Source organism: Pyrgilauda ruficollis, unplaced genomic scaffold, assembly GCF_017590135.1.
Source record: "Pyrgilauda ruficollis isolate IOZ18807 unplaced genomic scaffold, ASM1759013v1 scaffold43, whole genome shotgun sequence".
NCBI classification, from domain to species: Eukaryota; Metazoa; Chordata; class Aves; order Passeriformes; family Passeridae; genus Pyrgilauda; species Pyrgilauda ruficollis.
Window position 1 is genome coordinate 9,035,891 of NW_024525823.1, and position 20,875 is coordinate 9,056,765.

Here is a 20,875-nt window from a genome sequence, read left to right on the forward strand (position 1 = left end):
ACATATTCTTTGATTTTTTATGTTTCTGTAGTTTGTGTGTCATTATAGAACAGTTTCAGATGTCAGCTTTGTACAATTGCATAAAAGAAGACCATCTGTTATTTTTTTTTCTCTATTTTAATCTCTTATCTAGGGCATACGAATATTAAGAAACAACTGGTATTTAGATAATATACTTGAAGAGTAGTTGTAAGCTTATCTTCCAAAAGCATATGCCTATGATATTATTTAAAGTAGAATTTGTGGCATATTTTATTTAGGAATTCATTTACAGCAGTGATTTTTTCATGGATAGTCCCAATTGCAAAGAAGAAAAAATCATTAAATTTATCTAGAAGTAATTTTTTAGTAAATTGGTGCAATGTTGATGCATTTAGTATCTTTCAACAAAATAGAAAGACTTACAATAAGTTTTTGATGCTGTTGTGAGCCAGTTTCATTGGGACACAACCTACTGAGCATCAGAACTGCTCCATCTGTAAATCTGTTGGAGTAAAGTTATCTCAAAGCTCATTTTGTGCCCTGTAATGCTGAACATTTTTTTAACGTAAATAAACATTGATATGAGCAGTTTCTGCAGACCCCATTTAATCTTGCTTGTATTATTTTACTTTTAACTAATCCACCTTTCCTATTTTGCTATAGGAAGAGGAGAACATGCCCAATTAGACTAGAGAGAATGTCATGTAAGATATATACTTGTTCTTTAAAATGTTCCATAGATTTTGCCTTGCTCAACTTCAGCTGTTCTCTGTGTACCATGACCAGTCCTTCTACACAAGACTTAACACTGATTTGTTTAGTGCCTCTTTATTGTCACTGTGCTTCTGCTTGTCTTTTCAGCTGTTCAGTAAGTGGCACTTGTGTTAACAGAGTCTGCTTAAATTTTACCCATCCAGCTCATCAGCAAGTCTTCTTAGGTTCTGTGCATGATGCATAGCCTTTTCTACCAGTTCATCATCAAACAGGGACAGGTTGGCTATTTTTTCTTGCAGTTCCTTTTTTGCTCCATCTATTTCTGCGTAGAACCCTGACGCATTCTGAACAAAACAGGGAAGGGAGGAAAGAACATGAAAGTTGCAAAAAATCAAGTCTGTATTTTGATTATGTTTTTTTTACCCTTTATGTTATTATAATATTCCCTTATTTCTGTTATAGTTGTTTTATTTTATGTCTTTAAAAGAAAAAGGGGAAAGATCTAATGGTGAATGCCAGTATTGAGACAAATGCAGGAAGATGAAAATCAACAAAAATTCTGGAAATCACTTAAGAAGGCATTGGAGAGAGATGTATAAAATAAGGAAGAAAGGTGGTAAAAGTCTTTCTTTATGCCTTATATGTTTGCTCCAGAATTGTGCTAATGACAAGTCTTTCAGAGTGAAGTCCCCTTTCTGCCTCCTTTCACAGAGAGATTCCTCATGCCAAGACATCTTGGATTAATCTAATTTGTAAATCAGTCCACCTAAATACTACCTATGTATGTATAGGCGAGGAGAAGTAGAATCCCCTTGCCTTAGCCATGTTTCTTCCTTCTATGAAATACTTGTGGAAAGACCAAATGGCCTGCATTCACCTTCTCTCCAGTACACAAGCTTGCTGATGTATTTGAAGATTAGAAGTGTGGCAAAATGTGATTATAAGTGGGTTTCAAAATACATGAAAGAGCATGAAACTGAGAGAGGGAAAAAGGATGAATGGGTAAAATGTGACAGTACTTGTTGCTGATGAGGATGGAAAATGTATGATTTTGTACTTCCTTCCCTGCAGTGGAAGTGTACTTCCATCCTCAATGTGGAACACAAAATAATAAACTGCAGCAATTTGTTTTGCACAAAATACCAGAGAAAAACCCCAATGTACTGCTTGAACACAGGGATAGTTACAAAGTAAGTTGTCTTTCTGTTTACTCAAATTATTTTTTGAAAGAAAAATTAATGAATTTTGATATATGCTTTTGTGTCAAGGAGTGGGCAACTGTGACCAAAATGAATGCTCACGGAAAATTTTCTTCTTTCTTCAATTATTTCAAAATTTTAAAATAAGTCATGAAGAAAGAAAGCAGCTTTGGAAAATATTTTAGTTAGCAAATTCCGAGTTTTATTTTCTTTATCTTCTCATAGAAAAGCCAACCCCCAAAAATTTCTACAAATTTCCTTCAGCACCATGTCTGATTCAAAGCACTGGATAGTAGTCTATGGTTCCAGAAAAGGATTTCTATACGACAATCTGGTTATATATGTTTGACACAGTGCCTGGGTCTAATGCTGATATCCAGGATCTTCAATGTTCTTCCATGCTCACTCATAGGCACCAGGAAAGGAATTTAGCATATAATGCAGTCTTTTACCAGAACACCTGTTGGCAGCTGCTTGTAATGAAATAATTGAGAACTCTACAGCCGAATCTTTCATTAAACTTTGCCTAGTGTCCTTTTACTAGAATTATTTTTTAGGCAGTAAATTGTAATAACAGAGCTTTTAATTCAAGAAAACCATCTACTTTTTCAGGGAATATTAACCAGTATTTCGCTGAAGCAGTATAAAGAAGGAGAGTTTTTCCATTAGTGATCTAAACATATGACTTTAAAAAATCTGCATGTATCATTTAAACAAGCTACTGAGGCACTTACCTTTATTACTTCACTTAACTCAGAATTGACCTTTTCTGGTCCTTCCAAAATAGTTGTGGCACTGAGCAGAATGCTGTCCACTTCATCCATTTGCTCTTTTGTCTTCTCATGTTGTTTCTAAAAAGAAAGCTCAAAACATAAATCGCATCCAATACCATTTGTGCTTTGATGTGTTAATTTTTGTTAAATGTGTTGGAGTTAATTAAAATATAGTGGTGAGCTAAATAGATTTCAGACATATCGGAAGTCGGATTTTCCAAGACAGGTCTGATCGTTACATATTATGATGTGAATTACTTTTTGTTTGTTTGTTTGTTTTGTGAAAGAAATGTTGGATGATTTAAAAAAGTATTAATTTCATTTTATGTTACAGCCTAAGAAGTTATTGGAATGAAGCATTATTCAGTGCACAGCAGAGACAAATTAAACATGGATTTTTCATAGTCATCTGGAGACAATGTTTTTCTGGAGTTTTTAAAAATCTACAGTACAGACATCTCCTTTCCTTGTCAGTAGTAAAGCCAATGTGAACAATCTCTTTTGTACAGAATCTGCCTTCTTTGTGAGACTTCAGGCATATCGGAAGTTGGATTTTCCAAGACAGGTCTAATCATTACATATTATAATGTGAATTACTTTTTGTTTGTTTGTTTTGTGAAAGAAATGTTGGATGATTTAAAAAAGTATTAATTTCATTTTATGTTACAGCCTAAGAAGTTATTGGAATGAAGCATTATTCAGTGCACAGCAGAGACAAATTAAACATGGATTTTTCATAGTCATCTGGAGACAATGTTTTTCTGGAGTTTTTAAAAATCTACAGTACAGACATCTCCTTTCCTTGTCAGTAGTAAAGCCAATGTGAACAATCTTGTACAGAATCTGCCTTCTTTGTGAGAAATAATGGAGATCCAATGGTTGAGAACAGTGAACAAATACAACTACACACTCCAGGCTTTGCTTCATAACTGTGAGACAAGCTGCAGCTTGGCACTGTAATTATGGAACAATGGAACAACAGAAGAAGTTTTGTACTTAAGGATCTCAAACTCTTGTGAAAGGATTCACTAGAGGAGCACTCCTGATTTCTCTATTGAATTCTTAGACCTTCCATACCAGCATGAACTTCTAACACTGCAAATTTCAAGAACTCACACTCTGCCAGTGATGCTATGAAACGCAGAGGTTGGCCTGAATTTGTGGGATCATTCTTCAAATCACAAAATTGCTCACTAAAACGCTCTCCTCCAGAATACAAACAATTTCAGCCATTGAAATGAAAACAGTTTCATTTGAATGGCCCCAAACTGATCTCTTTGTAATTTTTAACTTGCTGAAAAAATAAATGAAAAGTTTTAGGTGAGATATTCTGGTTTTGAATTCCTTAAAATAAATTTATGAAAACAGGAAAAGAATCACAGAACTGCTCTGAAGGGAAGGGGACAGGTCATCTCCCAGCTCTCTTCCACAGTGGAAGCTTTACTTTATTCAAAACCCTGAAGCTGTTCACAACACAGGGGAAAACTGTTGTAGCCTTATAGCTAAGCTAGCAAGTTCATCCAGCAAGTAGGAAACCCAATTTCAAGGTATCTATTGTGGAGCAGTTAGGCAATGGATTTGGGCTTGAAGATTCAAGGACAACTGTCAACTCCTCTTGAAAAAGTGGGGATGCATTTTGTTTAAAGTAATTCAGAGGAAGTTTGGATCGGACATTATGAATGCACTCAGCTGAGGGCACAAATGCAGTGCGGAGTCTTTATAAGTAATTGCTTTCTTAGAACAGAATTAGTTTTGTGAACATGAGGCCCTCCCACATTATAAGTCAGGACACAACTGGATGAAGTAATCCCACACAATATTTGTAGCAACCATGCTACCTGAAATTTCAAGCTCCTCGAGTTTTACTGTAACATGCCTTTCTAGCCTAGGCATAAATATCCATCTCTTCCTCAGTCTGATGAGGCATGACATGCAAAAACTTCTCATTTATTGTCACTCCACAAATAGATAATAGTACCCTGCACTTCCACAAGCTGTTTCTTAGAACTGAAGAGTCAAACTCGTCCTGCTGAGTGCTCCAAGAAATTCTTTCTTGGTGTGGTGATTCCTGAATCTAAATTGTGTGCAATCTACTGTTTTAAGCAGTGGCAGAGATGGAGTGTTCACAGTCAACACTTATGATAAATGTGGTGCACAGTACCTCCTGCCTTTGGAGCCTAGCTGTGTTTTCCCTGTTTATATCCTCTGTTTGTGTAACATAGTCAAGCGCCTCGCCTAATGCCTCCTCCAGGTCTGACAGCTTCACATCCTGTTCGCTGAGCTGCTCCAGCACATCAGTAACCAGGGATCTGGTGTCGTTGTGCTTCTCATGAAATGCTTCAATTTGCTGTAGCACTGGAACAAAAATAAGAGGCCAATAAATCCAAAGCTTGCATTTCTGTCAGAACTTACCTTTACAGCAATTTCTTTGCTGTTACTCAGGCGACAGTAAAACACATTTTGTAAAGCTCACTTGAGGGATTATATACCTAGATTTTAATTTTCCCTTCCCTTTTGAGAAGGAAAGATGCCTCTCATTTTACTATTTCATTTTAATCCTATTACTTCCCCCTCTGAAATATATTTTATTAAAAGAAACTAGGTCTGTCTTCGCCTGCTTTTCATTTGTTTTTCATTGTTAAACCTAGGCAGTCTTGATGTCTCATGTTCTGACTCATGTTCACTAAGCTGTGAGAATTAGGCTGCCACTTTTTCTCATGCCAGCAGCTTTTCTCTCTCTGCTGGTGTTCACTGTCCCACAGCAGAGCCGGCAGGGGGGATGATGTTCACATGAGCAACGCCAGCCCTGCCATCAACCTTCCTAAGCAGCTGTTGTTGAGGTGATGCAGTGCACAGACACACAGGCCTTTTCCTCCTCATTCTGCTGTGAGGAGCACCAAGCACCAGCCGGGATTTGGGGCAGGAATTTGGGAGCAGCAGCATCTCCAGCACACCAGCTGGTGCTTGCCAAGTGCCTGCTGGTCCTCCTCAGGGCTCAGCAGGACACCCAGAGCTGCCCAACAGCTGCCAGCTGAGCATCAGCACTTGGCTGAAGGGAAAACTGACTTAAAACTCACACTCCTCTGCTGCATTTTCCTCCTCATCTGCAAGTTGCCTCTGATTAGTGAAAGGCTTTCGATGTTTGATCTCCTTCAGCATCTCCTCAGCCACACTCCGCTTCTGGGCAATTTCTTCAGGGCTCAGCTCTTGTTGAATTGCATAGTATTTTGACTTGCTGCTGATTTCTAGGGGGAAAAGGGAACAGATGGTCGATTCAGTATGACTACAGAGAAATAAATACTGTGGACTACTTTTACTTTTGTGAATTGTGATGATACTGATGGCAAAACAAAATTTTAATTATCTTCAACCCCATAGTAGATAATTATTATGTTTAATCCAATCTTAATATTAAACCTGTAAATAGTTCACTCTTTCTGTCACATGTGGAGGTCTCATCAGAAGAGGATGGGATTAAGCAGATGTGGGTTGTGTGCATTATTTGGCTTGACATTTCTTATAGGCTGGGATAATAATTTTATTTTGGATTCTGTGGCATGTAGCAAGCTGGGGCTTTCATCTAGGATCATGGTTTTTAACTGCTGCTGTTTATAAAATAATAACAATGCTAAGGAGACTGAAATAACCTCATTTTCCATCTGCAGAAGTTTGAGGCACCCTAAGGAGGTAACATATGGCTTCTGGTCTGATACTGCCTAGCTGGTTTGGAGATAGATACTATTTCAAGGTTTTGGTCTCAGTTCAAAAAACATTGTTGTATCCCTGCAGCTGAAATTGAGTTTACCCATTCCCAGTGTAATCATTACAAAGTTTACTCACTTCTCACTCCCTGGCCTTGAACACCAATCACCTCCTCTTTTATGTCCTGTGATGTGTGTGCCTTTGGCTAGCGCTTGTCACTAGCTTTGTGGGTAAACAAAGTTGGCAAAACCAGCACTATTCTTTAGGACGATTTTTGTAAAAAATAGGTGTGTAATTGTGACACCACTGATTCTTTGTCAGAGTGACTGTATGCCTGCTCTTGCTGGGTCCTGAGCTCATTAGTGAAGCTTGAAAGGCTCATAGTGAGCAGAAACTGATGAAGACCATGGATTTTTTTTCCCCTTATCCTGGCACATGTGTGTGTGCACATGGGTGATGCCTCTGTAGAAGAACAGTTTTGAGCATGGTGGAAATAATTTTCACTTACTTGTTTCCAGCTGTTTTCATTCTATTCACAGCCATGGACATGGTTTCTTCTATAACAGCTTAACGTGATTGTGCTATTTGTGTGCCAAATTAGATGCATATCTGCCTTATGTGGTTCCTGTCCTTCTCCAAACCAATTAATGATACAAGAGCATGATCCACAGACATCAACCATGATTGTTAGTGACATACAGTGAGGCTCATGCTGACACTTTTACTCAAAAATTCTAGAAATAAAATGCGATAGATGGCCAGACAGTCAATGGTTTTTTAGCATCAGAGGTGTAAAAAGAGAGTACAAATAAAACTTACTATATGGTCTTAGCCTGGCTCTTTTTTGTGATAGGACATACTAACCATGTTTCCTGAGAGAAAGTAATGGAGCACCCCTGGAAGTAAGGATAAGCAAGGATAACAGTTGATATGTAACCACTCTTCCTTACACAAGCTGCCAGATGGCTTGCAATAACTGCCAAGATAGAACTATTCAGGTCTATTAATCAAATATTTTCAATTGGAAAAGGGCTGTTTAACCTCAGCTACCAGTCAGCATTTCATTGTGGTGCCAGAGACAGCTTTTGCCTACAGTTGGCTTTGCAGAAGAAATCTGTTCTGCAGCAGGATGGAGGCTTTCATGTCGCAGGTGTGCAAGGACAGGGGTGTTTTTGAGTACATTGATTTCATTGCATTCTGCAGGTACTGAAGAAGAGGCTGCAGTTGGTTTAATCTCATTTTTATATTTCAGGATGATAATGGTATGCCATAGATATTCCAGATGAAGATGATTATGTCTGACTAGGAAATCTTTTTTGAGTGCAGTTGTGCTTGAGAGGGTGTTCACTGTTGCCATAAATTACATATTGTCCTATATATCAGAAGATTTTCCTTCGCTATATAGGACAGTAAAAATTCTTGATGATCCATTAATACATGAAGGTTTCATTAATACATTCTTGACACTGAGATGAACCAGAAATGAATCTATTTACCTTCAATGTTATCTCTAATATCATTGAGCTGCTGCACAAGCTGAGAAGCACGGTTGTTGATCTCCGTGGTTTCCTTCTGTACCAGTCGGCCTTTGCTGGATGCTTCATTTCCCTATGAATAAACCATGAGAGGTAAACACTGGATTTCTTTTCAGATGTGAGGATGATCAGTATAAACACACATTTTTCTTTCTCCTGGTGAGCACATGGAAGTCCTTTTTATCATATAAAGTAGTATTTAAAGGTGTTCAAAGTAAAGATCTGTCTTGTCAGTGTTTTCAGAATTGCAGAGCGAGAGATTAAATCCTGTCTCATATTTATCAACCATGTGCTGAAATAAAATTTTCATAAATTATGTACAGTTGTAAAACTCTATCTGCTGAGTCTCCTAGACATTCAGGGGAGCTGATTTTGTTTCTGGGTATGGCAGTTCCTGAGTAAGCAAATAGAATGGAGGAAAAGGTGTCAAGCTCCCAACTCTTTTTAGATCTGTGTCTCCCTTAAGTGAGGTCCCCAGCTCTGCAACTTATTAGAGAAAAGAAAAAGCCCGAGGATTGAAAATACTCTGAAGAGCACAGACAAGGTTCTGTACTACCTTGTGTTGGGGGCTGCACTCTGCATTGTGTTTCCTTACTTAGAATTTGTGGAGGCCCCAGGTGGCATTTGAAGGCAGGGCCAGCACCACTAAAAGGGATGTGAGTAATGCTAAAACAAATTGTAAGGGTTACAAGACTGATAAAACAAGTGTAAGGGTTAGTAGAAATGTTTCTGGTTCCCATCTTCCAAATATTCAGGATCAAGCTACATGCTGTTTTACTCAAAACTCATCCTGTGCAGACTTTAGAGGTTATATATACAGGAGTTATATTTAGCAGCAAGATTTGCCTACTGTTGGTGCATTCACCCTGCCTTTGTGGTTTAGATCAGAATCTGCAGCATGCCCTGAGATGTAGGGACATGCACATAAAATGCTCTGAATACAAAATGCTGTGTGTCTCTGCAAAACCCACCCAAGGCCCTAGCAGCCATTTTCCATAAATGTACCCTGAAATAGCAAAGAGCTCAATATATTCAGAGTTGCTATTGTTGTCTTCCACTGCCAGACTCTGGGGTCATTATTTCCCTGCCTTACAAGCAACCACAAATATTGATGTGGAACTAGCATTAGCAGTAACCAGAGAGAAAAGACCAGAGGAAATGCTGAATTTATTTGTTCAGGGACAGTAAAATTGAGGAATGAGGAAAGAAATCCCCAGATAGTACTGCAAACGAAATGTTATTATGCAAACTCACTAAATGTGCATAGAAAACCTAATGCCATAATCAGTCTGCCCACCAGCTCCAGAGAGGGACACTGAGGCGTGTGAACTCTGACAGATATTCACAGGCATGGAGCTGTGAGTTAATTTAAATAAAAGCTCTCTTGAACATAGGTATGGTCTGTATAAATCTTATGTGCTCTTTCTGCTAAGTGTTGATTTAAAACACAAAACCCTAAATTTTCTCTTCCACTTTGTGTTGCTTTTTTGCCCCCTACCTGCTCCCATATTTGAGTTTTAGTTTAAGGTATAATTTTAATTTGTCTTGTCAAGGAATTGGTAACGTGAATATAAGGCCTGGCACTTTGCAATAAGCATGAAATATAATCTAGTTCTATGGCAGCTGTGGCTACCTTTGATAATAACATAGAGTGATGTATTTTACTAATATATGTATATTGCAGCAACAGAAAGATGTTTAATATTGTCTTTTTAAAAGTAGAGGATAAGAAATTTTGAATCCTATTTCTTCTCTTAACATATATCATAGCAGTATTCTTCTAGGACGCAATGAAAGTGTTGTGGGATATGAGAGCTGATAACCTTAATTTTATAGCCTGGCAGCTGGATGTGGATACAACATTTATGATTATAACTGTATTAAAAATATCTTGAGTGCTGATCAAGCTCCCATCTCAGTGGGTACATGAAAAATCTTTTAAACTGGCAGTTTTGATATGTATTTTGAAATGTCCAGTTAGGACTAATTTAATTTTAAGAGAGCATACATGTAAAATAGATATAGTACAAATGCTCCCAAAGTCAGTCTGCATCAGTTTAGTGTTGGTTATTTCACTTAATTAGAAATCAAAATGTGAATGGGAACGGCAATGTGTCTATCCCAGATCAAACACAGTGTGTAGGGGTAGGTGGGAACTTGGATCCTGAGGGGAAGATTTTTGTGACTGGTGACAAACCTCCAACGACACTCAATACACTTTTTACCTCCTTCCTTATCTGTGAAGAAGACTTGATAATTAATTTATGCTTTTAATTCCTATTTAAAGTAGAAAGTTACAATACAGCAATAGAAATAGAAGGTTCTTCCAGCTGTCAGGGCACACCCACTCTTGTTTGGTGAACCTTAAGTGTCAGAGTAGATGTTAAGAAATGTTTTTTTTATGAAGAGGGGTCGAACACTGGAACATGTTTTCTAGAGAGATGGTTGATGCCCCATGTCTGTTAGGATTTAAGAGGCATTTGAACAATGCCCTTAATAAGACGCTTTAACTTTTGGTGGGTCCTGTATTGCTCAGACAGTTGGACCAGGTGATCATTTTAGGTCCTTTCCAACTGGGACTATTCTGTAGTCGCCTCTTATGTCAACAGGTGAATAAGACAAAGTGCAAACCCTCAGAGCTTTGGCAGAAGGCTGTAAACAAACCTGTTCATCAAGTGTTTCTGCTTCTCTGACGAGATCATTCATCTCATCTGCAGCATCATCAACCTGGATGGTCCAAAGCATAGCATGATTCTTCTTTTTGGACATTGCCTCCTGTGTGTGGGAAAAAAGTCAGTGCATCTGGAAACAAACTCCTTCTCTAGTGAAGGCAGGGATTGAAATTTACAGGAATGGAATGGAAATTCAAAGATTCAAACTACAAGAAAAAACCAAAATATCATCAATATTTTTACCTGGAGATGAGTGGTAGTGAGGTTCAGGTCATTCAAACGCCTTTGAGCTGCGACACCGGTAGAAATGCTCAGTAAAGTGGATTTGCTTTCGTCGATTGTCAGAACTGACAACCGGATGTCATCTGTCAAATCCCAAATGCATTTATCGCAGCCTGATAAGAAAATAAGACAGCATAATTTTTCTTTAGTGTTTGTGTCAGCTACAGCAAGTGTCTTAAATTCATGCAATAATGCCCATGGTGTTCACTCTCTTTGTCACTGATGCTTGCTGCTGGATACCTGTTTTTCTTTCACTTTCGTCCTCCCACTTCCAAGGTTACTTCCACAGTACAGTTATGAGATTTCTAGCTGAGCAGCACCAGATGGGACTGCTCAAAGAGGCTGACACAGGGATTCTGTAATCAGTTGGGAGCGAGGGAGAGGTATTTCCTGGCTATTCCCTAGGCGCTACATGTTTGTGGCCTGAAGGACAACAGATGAAGGTCAAAAAAAGCCAACTGCATTTTGACAGAACCTCAAACTTGATATTTAAAATTTAGTGGTATGAGAAATAAGGATGTCCAGCACATGGGCTCTTGGCCACCTACTTCGTTATGAGGACAACATCTAAAAACACGGTTATAATGTGCTTGGAAAGTGCTTTTGCAGAACTATATCCTTGTTCTGGCCGAATGATTGCTGTGCCACCTTGTTTATAGTGACACTGGTGCCAACAATGAATGCAAGAGACTTAGGTGAATGTGAAACACAGGTTCCTACAGACACTTTTGCTTGATATTTTAGCAGGTCCTGAATGTTTTTCTTCTGGTTGCTCTTCAGGCACATGACCCCTCTTCCTAGGAGTTGGTTCAGGAACACATACATGCTACACACTGCATTATATACAGGTATAAATGTACTAACATTTAAAAAATACCTGTGATTACCAGTAATAGTAGTAATATTATGGGTGGTGGGGTCCTGCTCTTCTGAAGATGGCTGAATGCCTGCCTGCTCATGGGAAGCAGTGAATGAATTAATTGTTTTGCTTTGCAGAAGTGCGTGTGGCTTGTGTGTGCACAGGTTTTCTAGCTTTTACCCTTCTGATTCTCTCCCTGTTCCTGCTGGAGTGAGTGAGTGGCTGTGTTGTTGATGGAGTTAAACCACAACTAGAAAACCATAAATTATATGCAAGATGTCACAGGCAAAGTTGTGAGGACAGTTTTTAGGGCCAGAATATTGTTTTTCAGGCAGTGTGTCTGGAGGTCTATGGAAGTGGCTTTGTTGATACTTCCCTACTGCTCTGCAGTTTGGACCTGAATGTACAGTCTGCATCACCATTGGAAATATGCCTGTAGTCAAGTGTGTGAGAACATGCTGAAGTACTCAATCAGCAGGACACTGTGTATATTCACACACTTAAGTGCCCTGTGGGACCACTGTCAAAATCCTGAGCCCGCTGCAGTACCAAGCTCTTAAGTTATTCTTTGTAAGCTTCTAAATATAAGAGCAATATTAGTTATTGGTGTTTTCATGATAATGTTCTTACTGATGGTTGGGCAGTCTGTGTCAGTAGAAGCTTCAGGACTGTCTGCGAGGCATTCTCCAGTCTGGCTGTCACACATTCTACCTCCACAGTTACATGCTGGGGAAAAAGAAAGGACTTTTGAAAGAAGAATCTTCAAAATGTGCACCTCCCCCTCCCAAGACTAGTGAAATTATTATACTTAAGATTGTGTGTGGATATTCAAACCAATATAAAGAACTTATTGGACTGATTTTCCTTTCAGTACTTGGAAAAGGTGTTTCTTGCACTGATGAAATTTGAACAAACGAAATATGAAGTGGAAACCTCTGTTTCCAGAGAAGAGTGAGAACACCTCTTCTGAAATTACTTGTTCAAAGCTTGGTCATGAGTCAGCAAGGCCAGAGCTGCCCAGAAGGGCCATTGTACATCAATGTCTAGAGAGGGTAACACTGAGGAGATGTATTAAGAAAAGCGGGGAAATGAAAGTTAATTATTAGTTATAAATCTCTCCACAGCCCTGTGGAATTTATCAGCACTCTGTCAGGCTGTCACTAAAAAGGCTTTGCAGCTATCAGGGATTGATAGTGGACTCCAGTTACACTGTCTGCTTGAACATATCAAAAAGTAAATATCTCCTACCACTTACAATGAAGAATAAATGACGTTTTATATTTTTTCAAACTTGAGAAAGCGACATTTTTATTGCCAGCATGAGTGGCTTTTTAAAAAGCCCAATTTTTAATCTAACATCTCTAGACCTCTTTCAAGGTTTAATTGGCCTTTTCAAATATATTATTTTAAAGATTAAAATATTCTTGGAACACTTCAATACAATAACAAAAACTCAAGCAGAACATAAGAACAGCAGCAATCTATCTGGAATTTATTTTGGTCTTGCAATTCATGGTTTCAGCAGAACCTCATATAACAAAATATTTCACTGCCTTTTTATTGCAGCCCATTAATTTTTATCTATGAATTGCCCTTGTATTTACATTTCCCATTGCACATTCAAGAATTTGTCAAGTGAAAATACATAAAACAACTTCAAAGACAACATCCTGCACTAACGTCAGAAAAATTCTGTGTGAGTGGACTAGTGTTAGTAAAACTAATCAGTTTTTGTAGTAATGTAAGAACAGAAATTGGTTATGAATTCTCTGATGCAGTCAGCATTTTGACCTTATTACAATCTGTGCCTCCCAGCTTTTGGATCTATGATTACTTTTATTTCTTTTTTTTAAGAAGTGAAAGTCAATTGAAAGTAGAGATTTCTCTTTACCTATATCATGGGGACCGGGCTATTGCCAGCTAGCTATATTTAACTTTAAAGGCTAAAATTTTGATGAGATTGGTGCTCAAAAATAAAATTGTGTCTATTTAAATGAATACCTGTGAGTCTGCTACTCAAAATCTTATAGCAAATTAATTCCAAAGGTAGTCCAGACCATTTTTCAACTACCACATTTTTAGTAGGGAATTAAGACTTTCAATGATACCATAGTTTGCTGGTGGGGAAAGCTTCTAAACTTACCTTTATTTCTGCGAGCCATTTATGGAGAGCTTTGAACTATGGCTAAAGGATATATGGTTAAAAAAAAATAAAAAGCAGCTTAAAACTACCATTCACAACTACCCAGGTTTTGTCTTCCTCTCAAAAGGAAAAAAAAAAAATTAGATTGAAGAACTGTTTGTTCATTTAGTTGTCTTGCCTTTTTTTGTTTTATATACCCTTTGAGATGCTCTGTGGAAACCATGTATACAGACTGGCTTGATTCTTACAATAATTTTGTTTCTCTATTTTTTGTTTAGAGAAGATATTTGACTATTTCAGAATCAATTCTAAACAATAGTTCCTAATTGTCCCACAAAGCCAAACAAAGGATAAGCTTTCCCTGTGAACTACACAAATAGTTGAATATCATGGATGTATTGATGCACTGCAATCTGCACAGTACTGTCAAGTACAGCACATTGTGGCACTCAGCAGAAATGAAGAGAAATGAAGATGAAACAAGAAGTGTGTAATTCTCTGAAATACAATACTGCAAAATCAGGATTTGCTAGAGTGAACTTCAAGATTAAATTCACTTCTGCAAAGAGAAAAGCTGTACCTCTCACAATGTATTCAAGTGCCCAAGCACTTTTTATTTTTAGCAAAGATGAAACACTGCAAGGAAATCTGCTAACCAAGAGAATTACCACACTGATTTGAAGACTGTGTGAACAGCCTACAGGCCTGTATAGAGAACTCCTGTGTACCTCCTTTAGGGTGCAAACTAAAAAACCCCAAAACTGTACTGAGGCGATGAAAGTTTGATTTGAGTTTCGAAACTGTACTTTCAGAGACGCCATCCAAAATCACTTATTGCATAACCTGCTCAGACACTTGGAATGACCTGTAACTCTCAGACTTCTGGCAAAGTTACTTTTAGGTGCTTGAAGCTTTTGACCATGGGCAGGGCACAATTGCTGTGGTTTGAAGTGTTGAAGGGCTGGGTGTGTTCCTTCTGCCCCACAGAATTTGGGACCCACATACTGGATCCTATAATTCCTTCCTGGACAACTGCAGTTAAGTCATCTCAGGTGAAGTGAATTAGGCAGTGAAGTTTATAAACAAGATTTTTTTTTTTTTTGCCACCTCAAAATCACAGACATACTGTATTTCATTAATTTCTTGACTACTAAATCCAGGCAGGAGGTGAGTTTTGGGGCACAGTGTTCCCCACAGCTGATGTCTTTTTAGCTGGTTGGGATACATGGCTTTGGCTTTTGGGATCACTGCGTATAAGCACCATCTCTTCCTGTTCACCATAAATGGAATTCAACCATGTGACTTTGTGATGTGAGTTACATCCTGGAGATGGACACTCAAATTCCAGCTGTCACTGGAATATAAATCCAGATAGGATCATCATGGCCTCATATGTGGTCCCCTACAAGTGAAGATAGCAGCACAAAACACAGCATGCTCACAGCCTCCATCCTATGTGTCCCAAAACACTCTATAATAAGGAAGCAAAAAACAAAGTCCAAGTACATGGTGAGTTGCAAGAAGGATCAAGATCCCTGAGGCCTGTAGCTCTCTGTACCTGGAGGTCCTGGAGCACTTCTGAGGCCCAAGCTGAGTGTGTGCTTCAACTGCCTTACCTTCGAGTCAGGCTGAGGTAGAAATAATTTGTCTCCTAAAAAACAAAGTCCAAGTACACAGTGAGTTGCAAGAGGGATCAAGACATTGCTAAGTCCCTGAGGCCTGTAGCTCTGTATCTGGAGGTCCTGGAGCACTTTTGAGGCCCAAGCTGAGTGTGTGTTTCAGCTGCCTTACCTTCGAGTCAGGCTGAGGTAGAAATAATTTGTCTCCCTCCTTTGTGTTCTGGTCCTTGAGGGACCCCTGCCAAAGAGTTTGGGAGGGAGCCCCAAGGTCCTTGCTCTGAGCACCTGTGTTTTGCCTTTATCAGTGGCTGTTCCTAAGTGCTTTGAAAGAGGATGTAAACTTCACTTCCAGAGCCAAAGCAAGGATAAAAGGTACGAGGTCAAAGCCCTGCTTGGATTGAACTCCATGTAAATTAGGACAATATTAGAGGAGACAAAGCTTTGCAACCCCTCTCTGCAAGTATGTTTTGCTGAGGTGCTCTGGGTAGCACTTTACCGGACCCTGAAAGTACCCCTTTGTATGAAAATACAGAAACCAGCAAGATTACGCAGACTTGTAGGAAATGCAGACTATATCACCAATGTGGAAAATAGCAGAAGGTAAGTAGGTATTGGGTCAGGACAGGAAGGATGATCCTGTTCCCATAAAAATACTTTCAAGTCTTTAAGCACCATCAGCCTGAGTGGACATGGTGTGGACAAACACAAAGGTGAGGACTTTGCCCAAAGAACTCTTAGTGAACCTTATTTAAAACAAGATTCAGGAGAACACAAGAGTGCCTGCAGTAAACTGACCAGGCACTAGAGATGTTGGAGTCTGGGATCTGAGACTTGGTCATGGGAGATGGAAAGAGATATTTCTCTGGTGCCTGGGAAGATTCAACTGAACAGGCATCCAAATTATCCCATCACCTGCCTCCCAGAGCCCCAGGTATCTGACAACTGGTTCAGGCAACTCTGATTTCTGGGAGATCATCCACAGACCGTGCTGTGCTGCTCAGCTCTGCTGTACCAGGCTGCAGACAATACCTGTGCAGTTTTTGGCCAATCTGGCATCCCCGTAGTAGCCCGGCGCGCATCGTTCGCAGTTGAACCCGCTGGTGTGGTGCAGGCAGTTGCGGCACTGGCCGGTCACTTCATCACAGTCTTCAAAAATCAGATTTGGGTCTGAGTTACCATTGCAGTCACATTTTTTACAAGTGCTTCCAATTAGCAAAGGGTTCCCATAGTAACCAGGGGCGCACCTGAAGGAAGAGCAACACCGGCAATGACGATCAATGACATTCCTATCTGCGACACCTTTTTTTCTCTGACCTTATTTGTGTTACCAGGAACTGATCATTGTCTGCAGCTTCTAATGGACAGAGAGCTAATTAGGAGCTTTACTCCTACAGAGGCTATTTTGTGCTCTAATCTCAATCGGTAGTGTTATATATTTTCTCCTTCTGGAACACCCCTGGTATCTCAAGCATACCAGTCTGCATTAATTTATTTTTTCTGCATATCTTTAGCAGTGAAATGATTTTCTCCCCATTGTTTTAAAATCTGTGACAGAATTGCTTTGGCAGCAAGGCAGCTCTACAGGGTTTGTTTTGGTCTCTTTCAGCTCTGTATCTCAACAACTATATTGTGTTTTATAGGAAACTGGGGTAAGAGGCTGCATTTCAGGATGCTGTAATTCAGAGGAAGTTCAGACCTTATTCCTATTTTAAGTGTACATAAAAAGTACTGACCAGGAAAGGTTTATAGAAATACTTCTATAGTGAGGTATTGGGGTGGCTTCTGGTTTTTGCAAAACAGAATAGGCCCTGAACCAGACTCTGTTTTTCAGATGTTTGATGTTATCCTGTTGGGTGAGGGTAAAAGGCTGAGAGCAGTGACTGGGGAGGATTCCTCTCTTGGCCTGCAGAGGAAGAGAGAGAGGTGGATACCAGGCACCCCAGTGAAGGCCTGAAATAGGTCCAAATTTCTTATAATGTCTTACTATGTTTGGGAAGCATTTCAGTTGAGAAAATGAGAGACATGTCAATATTATGGTGGTTTTTCAGAGTACAGACACACCAGTGATGTAACACTCCTGGATGATCCGTGGCCCTAAGCAAAGAAGTACCAACAGATTTGGTTATTTGGAAAGGTAATAGTCTCAGTTAAAGATATTTCTGCTGAGATCAGGGAATCTCCTGATATCAGCAGAAATATAACCCTACAAGCAAGGGGAGCTTTTGCAAAACAATCATTGATACAAAGAGATCTAGCAGTGGGGTGGGCATGGAGTGCTAATGCCCATGATGCAGAAGCCTGGAGCTCAGAGGACAGGGACTCATACCCCAAAACTGGAAATGAAGAATTCCTTCCAGGAGGGGAATAACTAGCTAGTGTAACAATTGCTGGCTGAAGGAATTGGAGGACTGAATAGCTGCTGCAATGATTTAGGTAAGGAATATTTATTGTAGTTCATTCTGTTTTATCACCATGTTGTCCTTGTCTCCCATCCAAAGTCCTGTTTAAGATGCTGTTTTTTCTGTCTGCTGTTGGTAAGCAGGGAGGGTGAGCACTTCAGGCAGTTAGTTTTCCCAGATTCTGGCTGGGTACCTAAATCAAGGTCACTTGTCTTCTAAAACCTGAACACAGTCACATTCAGGTTCTGCCATGTCTGAACCCTGAAAATGTGGGAGATCTGATACAAGCTTTGAGTTTTGATCTGTTCTGACATTTTTTTTTTTTTAATAGAGTAATTTCCTCAACACTGCTTTGTTCATGTTCCAGTCCTGAATCCTCACAGTAGAAACACATAAAATTTTAAGCATCTTAATATAAACCACTTGGCTGCCTCAAACACTACTTTTGTCAATGACAAAGGCTCTTTCTGTCTCTTTGCAACACTGCCAGAATTTTTGGTGCAGATTTTATCATTTGGGTGACCCAGATGTAAAGAATTAAAGCGTGCCCGGGAGTTCTGTGCACCCCCTGAAGAACTGTGAATGCAACACTGAGTGCAGAGTGTCATTTATGATTATGATTTGGTTGACTCATTCCCCATTCCCGTGGGAGTTAGAGCAGGCAGTGTTGGGTGAAGCTACTAGTCAGTCATGCCAGAAGTCTTGCTATGATTGTCTAAAATTTCAGTTTTTTGTTTTTCTGTAGTTAGGTATTTTCCAAATGATCATCTGTCTAATGTGGCCACCAGGTTCACAGAGGGCACTGAGTAGGGCTGGGGTCAGACCAGCCTTTTGCTCGCTGCTGCCCACATCTACCAACAGCAGCGTGCTATCCCCGCCAGGCCTGCCGTGTCCGCCTTCTCATCAGGACAAGGCTATTTCCCCACTTCTTTTCTGAAATAAACTGTTCAGTTCACTGGCCAGGAATGTAGAGGACATTTCCTCACATCCCCACAGACACATTTTACAAGTGCTGCTTTTTATGGCACCAGAACAGGTCACCTAGAGAAGCTGTAGATGCCCCATCCCTGGCAGTGTTCAAGGCCAGGCTGGATGGGGGTCTGAGCAACCTGGTCTAGTGGAAAGTGTCCCTGCCCATGGCAGGGGGTTGGAACCAGATGACCTTTAATGTCCCTCCCAACCTGAACTCTTCTATGACTCACTTTTATTAGCCATTAACTTCTCATCTGGAGCGGCTGTTTAAAGCAAAAAGAAATTTACAGAGCTGAAAATAAATATTTTACTTTCACTCTTCTCTTTGCCACTCAGTACATCTCATAGTACTGAGGCATTTAACCTCTTTTGAATTGTGGGTAGGATGTGAGAAGAGCAGAGGCCATTGACTGGAAATGTTCTGCTCCATCTCTGCACTTTATGGCCTGAAAAAGTTAAGAGGCCTGGAGTAAATGTCTTTTCCTAGATTGTATCAATAAATTACCACTTTTTGCTAAAAAAGAATACTTCCTCTCCCATAATAAAACTGCAAAGTTGTCTTTGTTTCATTCTGCAGCCATAGCTGCTTCCTGTAATTATTAGTGAGTAAGAAATTAACTTCCTCTTCTCTGGCAATGCCAAAAGAACATTTTTCATCTATTTGCTTTGGATGGTGAATTGTAATTTGTTCAGTTGTTCTTTTTAACATTTGTGCATTAACAAAACCTGCATGGCATCAGTTATCACCCTGATGCCTTACTGCTGAAGTCCAGGAGAAAAAGGATTAATTCCTAAATTTCAGTTTGGGAAGCTGGTTTACTCAGTTCCTAGCTAGGGTGCCTGTGAATTCACACCACCTAGTTCTGGTGGTGCCCAGCAGCAGTGTGTGCCACGTAGGGACTTGCTCTTGAGGAAGTGGGCAGGGGCAAGCAGTGCGTCATCCAGCTTTGAAACACTTTTTGACATTTCTGATACAAATGGGAGTAGGACCAGAAGGTAAGTCCTCTTTGTCACTGCTTGCACCTTACCCCAGCAATTAGCCAAGCTCTTAACGTAGTAACCAGGACAGGCTGATTTCTTTCTGTCGCTTTTTCTACACAGCTTTGCCTTCCTTGAGACAGATCCCTGTGTCAGGCTGGGGAGTGGCCACTAGAAAACAAAGCTGATGTTATTTTCTGCTGTTTCTGTGTTACTGCTACTCATTTCATAGGATTTCCATTGCTTTTAGTCTGGGTTGACATTTTAATAACCATTAAGGAACCTCAATGACCTTTTAATTGTCTGCATTATCCTCTGTGTATAAACCTGACATTTTGAAGGAACAAAAGAATACAGCCGTAGGCCTGTAAACAAGGGTGGGTTTTTTATTTTTGTGCCATCTGCTTTTACTGTTGCTGTCATGATGTTAGTGATGTGGAGGTAATTGACTGATGTTTTTTGCATCATCTATAAAGATGATATTCGTTGTTCATCTTATCTTTTTCATTTTGATTTGTCTTTGCATCTTAAGCATCCCTTTTCTCCCTTCTCTGACAGTTACATAAAGTATCATGTGAATTCCAGGCTTGCCCATTATTGACAGTTAAATAAAGACTTAAATACTTCAGGAGCTTTAAGGGAAAACAAAATGAGATGTTCAGGAAGCCATTGTCTGAGCCATCCTATATCCCTCAGTCTTTGTTTTAATTTATTGGCTGCTCAAGGACAATTTCTGAATTATAATCAGGCCCCTGACATTCATTGAAACATCATCCATGTGTGTTCATAACAGCACATGAAGTTATATTTCTGCTGTATACTTCAATTTATTTGTGTCCTTTGTTATTTAGGGAATTTTACTGGAAATCATTTATGGACATAAAGGAAAGTTGAAAAATAACACTGGTCTATAACTGTTAGCTTGACTTTATTGAATTGTGCCTGTGAAGTGCATTTAAAATGTAACTGAAAAGAGCTACATCTGCTTTAAGAATTTGACTTGACAGTGGATTTTCTCTTTGCTTTTTTGAAAGTTATTTGGCAGA

General features: G+C 39.5%; 1 protein-coding gene across 1 annotated transcript in view; it reads right to left on the bottom strand.

Annotated features, from left to right (window-relative positions):
- The window catches only part of LAMA4 (laminin subunit alpha 4), a 99,227-nt gene that overhangs the window by 42,060 nt on the left and 36,292 nt on the right, over window positions 1-20,875 (bottom strand). Inside the window, exons 5-13 of the mRNA XM_041478121.1 lie at window positions 16,510-16,724; window positions 12,349-12,444; window positions 10,821-10,972; window positions 10,570-10,680; window positions 7,867-7,978; window positions 5,746-5,913; window positions 4,830-5,023; window positions 2,630-2,746; window positions 892-1,040 (exon numbers count right to left, since the gene is read on the bottom strand). Coding sequence (XP_041334055.1) covers window positions 892-1,040; window positions 2,630-2,746; window positions 4,830-5,023; window positions 5,746-5,913; window positions 7,867-7,978; window positions 10,570-10,680; window positions 10,821-10,972; window positions 12,349-12,444; window positions 16,510-16,724 — 1,314 coding nt within the window. The remainder of the gene's footprint in view (window positions 1-891; window positions 1,041-2,629; window positions 2,747-4,829; window positions 5,024-5,745; window positions 5,914-7,866; window positions 7,979-10,569; window positions 10,681-10,820; window positions 10,973-12,348; window positions 12,445-16,509; window positions 16,725-20,875) is intronic.